The sequence below is a fragment of the Octodon degus genome, unplaced genomic scaffold, assembly GCF_000260255.1.
Source record: "Octodon degus isolate 3935 unplaced genomic scaffold, OctDeg1.0 scaffold00048, whole genome shotgun sequence".
Lineage (NCBI taxonomy): Eukaryota > Metazoa > Chordata > Mammalia > Rodentia > Octodontidae > Octodon > Octodon degus.
The window spans coordinates 4471996-4476906 of NW_004524624.1; the positions used below are offsets into that span (position 1 = coordinate 4471996).

The following is a 4911-nucleotide window of genomic DNA, read 5'->3' on the forward strand; positions in this document are numbered from 1 at the left end:
TAAAGGTGAACTAATTTGCAATAGAACTTGTTGATGCAAGTTGCCTTCAAAATATATTGCAGCTAAGATGGTTATAACATTTTACATGCATTTTAGAAGAAATCACACAAAAACAGATGCTTTTTCAATGAATCTCGCCAGCTGCACATCTCTTCTGGTCAGTCCACCACAGTCATGTGATGTAAGAGTTATCTGGACCTAAAAAAGAAGAAAGCAGATTAGATAAAACTATGAGCTGCAATTCATGGAATTCTCCTTGAGCAGTTCAGAGATCAATCTATGATTCATCATTCGTATTTGAGAATTGGGGAAGATTTAGAAAATACTACTTTATGAATAAATATAGTATTTCCAAAGCCCTGGGAACTCAGGGGCACAATGAGTATCAGGCCAGGCCCAGCAGCCACCCTGGATGAAAAGGTTTGCTCACATGATGAGACATTTAAGCTGCCAGAATCTCAAATGTTGTTTCTTGGGCATAGGGGAGAAACTGAGGTTTCATTTCAACTCTCATTACTTTAATTACATTGACTGTTTTCAGGGTACTGAGAAAAACCAAACTACCAAATGTAATATCTTGCAGGTTGTTAAAAAAGAAAAAAAAAAGTGCACTTCCAAATTAGGAAAGGGTCAGGGTGTGGGGAGACAGTGTATAAACACATTGTGTTTTGACAAATCAATTAAAAAGTAAATGCAAGATTATGGCCAAACAAGAAAAGTATCCTAGCACTGTGGTGCTTTGAATTATTTCAAAAATCATAGGACTGGGTAAATTTTTTCCCTGCCTTCTTCAAAGAGAAAAACCCTCAGAGAAACCTGAATAATTAAATTCTAAATGACTTGAGCATTAGGGCAAGAATACTTTTAGGAGGACATAATTTTTTTTAAGTGTACCACTTAAAACTTTTTAGTCTGCCCCTTTCAGGGGTCGAGAATTTAATAAACATAGTATGTAAAGTATAGTTTCTGAGAAAATTTATTTCAATGAGCTATAAATAAGGCTATATCTATCTTATCTACCATTTCTTTTAATAAATTACCTTCAACTTAAAAATCTACCTGCATGGGGCTGGTGAGATGGCTCAGTGGTCTAAAGCACCTATTTAAAACAAGCTTAGCAAAGCACAGGGACCGCGGTTCAATCCCCCAGCACCACATGCCAGCCAGCCCCGCCCCTTGGTGGGCTGAGCTGAGCTGGCCATACACACACACACACACACACACACACACACACACACATGCATAAATAAAAAATAAAAAATAAAAAATAAAAAAATCTACCTGCATGGCTGACAGCCAAGTATAATTTAGGAACCTTATTTGGCCCAAGTTTCTTACATAGCTTCAGTAGAAGACAACTAAAAAAATAGAGAGCATGTTCACTGTTCTTTTGAGCAGACTTAAAATTTGTTACTAATTTGCCATAATACACAGGGATTCTAAAAGAAAAAGAAAATACTTTCTTAAACACAATGACATTTGATTACACAAGATGATAAGGAAGAAAAGTAAAAAGAAGTTTCTTAAACTTCATAATTAAAGAGATCTCAAAATAAGGCAATTTAGTTACCTTGTTGTACACATTGAACCATTCCGGGTGGTGATTTATCTTCTCTGCTTGTAGGGCAACTCGAGACATAAAGCCAAAAGCCTGTGTAAGATGAAGTCAAGAGTATTCACTGATGTGTTCTCCACCCTGTGCCTGACAGAGACCCCAGAGCATCCAAAGAGACAAAACCATGGTAGGCTACTTTGAGAAGTCTAGAGAACTAAAAACTGAAAGGGCTGCTCTCCGCAGGCCTACTGGCCACATAGCCGACTGTGCCCTGCTGCTCGGTGGTGAAACAACTGGGCTTAAATAAACAAACCAGGAAATTGGTCTCACCCAGTGACCTGTCTGGACTGTTTAATTGTCTTCAAGATGAGACACTCCAAAATAGTACAGGATTAATTTCCCTTCAACCTGGTCTCCGGGTCTCACTATTGGCCCTAAATCTTCACAACCACTTTGCTTGCACAGCTCTGTTCCTTTTGTTCTTAGTGATTGGGTTGCTAAAGCATCAACCGCAAATTTATGGAAAAAGGTTTTCTGAATGTGACTTGCGCAGACTGGCAGAAAGGAACAACTTCCTCATCCCATCTCTCAGGCAAGAGGGAAAAGAATAAAGGACTATTTTTCCTGCCATCTAGAGTGAGATAGCCTAGTTTGCCTGTTCTTCAGGACTTGCTCCAAACCTGGGTTGCTGCTTTGAGGTGACGGTGTGGTGACAGCACGTCTGCCTTGGGCAGAAGACAAGCTGGATATGAACAGAGGTAGCAACCCAGCGCCAGCTGGCAGCAGGTCTCAGGGGCTCTGTCTTCGTACCATAGGGAGGGTGGAAGCACAAAGCAGAGGGCAAACTTGTTTTGAAAGGAAAAACCTTTTCTGCTTGCTTTCAAATTTTATGAGGGTAACTGCAAATAATAGAAATCTCTATTGTGAGACCTCTATTGTGTCCAGAAGGCAGAAATACTTGGTAAGGCTTAGGTAATGGTACATTAATTACAAAGTTACAGTGGAATTCACAGGGCAGTACCCTTTACACCCACATAAACAAATATTTAGCCTCATTACCCCTCCAGAAAAACAAACACAATGTTAGTTGGGCTGGTGGGTTTTTTTTTTTTATCACCAAATGACATAAGAGCACACTTTCCTAATTAACAATGAGAAATATGAGTGATGCCATTTTCAACAATTCTCCAACATTCATTATGGTTCCTATCTGAGAGCCAACTTTATTTGGGATAAGGATTTCCATTTTGACATTTAAGGCCTAAAAGTTTTCCCCATTAAGACAAGGGAGGAAATTCAAGCAAAACTCATTTAACCATGTATGGAAGTATCTGTGGAAAAACATTCACTCTCTCTGACCTCATTTCATAATTTAATACTTCTAAAGTGCATGGAGGGTACAGGTAGGATAGGAAAGACTGGGGTTTTGTTTGTTTGTTTGTTTTGTTTTTATTTATTTATGTGTGTGTGTGTGTGTGTGTGTGGCCAGCTCAGCCCACCAGGGGGCGGGGCTGGCTGGCATGTGGTGCTGGGGGATTGAACCGCAGTCCCTGTGCTTTGCTAAGCTTGTTCTAAGTAGGTGCTTTAGACCACTGAGCCATCTCATCAGCCCCAGGAAAGTCTGTTTTAATTATTCAAACCGAGTTAACTTGTATTAAATGATAAATAATGAATATTTCTACTCTGCCTGTACTGACTTTTTTATTATTACAATTTTCTTTTGTCTTCCTGTTTAGCATTAGATGTCCCAACACTAAACCATCATCAACAGTAACACACTCACTGGGTCTAGCCCCGTGATGGCAAACCTTGTATAGAGCTTTCAGTGATCCAAACAGCCTGATGGGCACATATGCCATAGGGCTGTCATCACAGGTAGCCTTTTGAGCCAGGGAACACTGATTCAAATTCTGACTCTGTTAACTATTATGTGACTTAACTCTAAGCCTGTTTCCTTATCAGTAAAAAGGGCAAATAATAAAAAACTTGCATAGTCATTCCAATAAAAATATTAGGTAAGGGATGTAAAGGCATTTGGCATAGCCCTTAGCACAGAATAAAAGATCTATAATGGCACATACTGCTACCACTACTACTGCTGATTGAACTTCAGAAGATAAACTTTACAAAACACAAGATGAGGTGAAAAACCTTCCCATAGGCTAAGAATTTAAGATTCAGTTGCTCTCTCCCAAAATGGCCCTTCCTTTTCCCACTCATCACAAACAGAGACTCGTGCACACAGACCAAACATATATAATATATTGTGGGATTCCACTCTGCTGCACAGACCAATGAAACAACAGCAAGAAATAGTGGGCACTACCAAGTTCTTAAGCTTTGTAGCCATAATTTCTTTGAACCACATCATCCTAAAAGGTCCAAAGTAGTGCCAGGAATCACTTCTTCCCTAAGTGCCAAACGAATCAAGTGAATGACTTAGACACAGTTGGAAATGTTCTTCAAAAATGGGAAGGTGGGGCCGGCCAAATAGCTCAGCAGATTAAAGAGCCTGCTTAGGCAGACACAGTGGCCGGGGTTCGATTCCCAGCATGCCAAACTGGCCCCGCCCCCTGGGCACGCTGAGCTGGCAATTGAGACTGGCCATGGTGGGACATGCCTGTAATTCCAGCACTTTGGAAGCTCAACATAGGCAGATCACTACAAGTCCGATCTACGTAGTGAGACCCTGTAGACCCTTGCTAAAATTAAAAAAAAAAAAAAAAAAGGAAGGGGGGACAAAGGAAGAGGAAGGGAAAGGAGAAAGGTTTTGTTGTTGGGATTTTTTGTATTTTTATTATTTTTACAGCTTTTTGACAAAAAAAAAATTTTTAAAGACCCTGGTTTTTCTCCATATACCTTTAAAGGTTTTTTAATTGTTTTATATCTGGTCAAGTTGAGATTTTTAAGAACTTGATTTTAACTAATAATAAAAATATACAACTTGATTTTTTCAAATAACTGGACACACTTGTTAATAAAGATCCTAAATTAAGAAAAAAAAACTTGACAGTTAATTCACTGAGTTTTTTAACATACAGTCATGTAATTTCCAAGTTTAGAATGTATCTTTTTTTGTGAATTCTTGTAACATTAAAGTAGGATTATCTAGGGTTCTAATTCAAGCTTTTTCTAGTTATATAACTTTATGTCATTGTACTTTGCTTTCTGTTGGCCACAATTTTTCTAATACACATTTTCCATGATTTATTTACTCTTAAAATTCTTATATTCTATGCTCTTATATTTTAATCATGTGTCTTTTAATCAATATATGATCATTTTTTTCACTCTTCCGTGGCAGCTAGTTCCTTTATTTTTTTAAAAAATTTTTATTTATTTATTTATCTTTTAAC

The 4911-nt window shown here is 38.2% G+C and overlaps 1 protein-coding gene across 1 annotated transcript in view; it reads right to left on the reverse strand.

The window, feature by feature from the left end:
- Positions 1–37: 37 nt before the first annotated feature.
- Pcbd2 (pterin-4 alpha-carbinolamine dehydratase 2) overlaps positions 38–4911 on the reverse strand; it is a 48424-nt gene continuing 43550 nt past the window's right edge. Inside the window, exons 2-3 of the mRNA XM_012515015.1 lie at positions 1571–1651; positions 38–198 (exon numbers count right to left, since the gene is read on the reverse strand). Coding sequence (XP_012370469.1) covers positions 103–198; positions 1571–1639 — 165 coding nt within the window. The 5' untranslated portion in view covers positions 1640–1651 and the 3' untranslated portion in view covers positions 38–102. The remainder of the gene's footprint in view (positions 199–1570; positions 1652–4911) is intronic.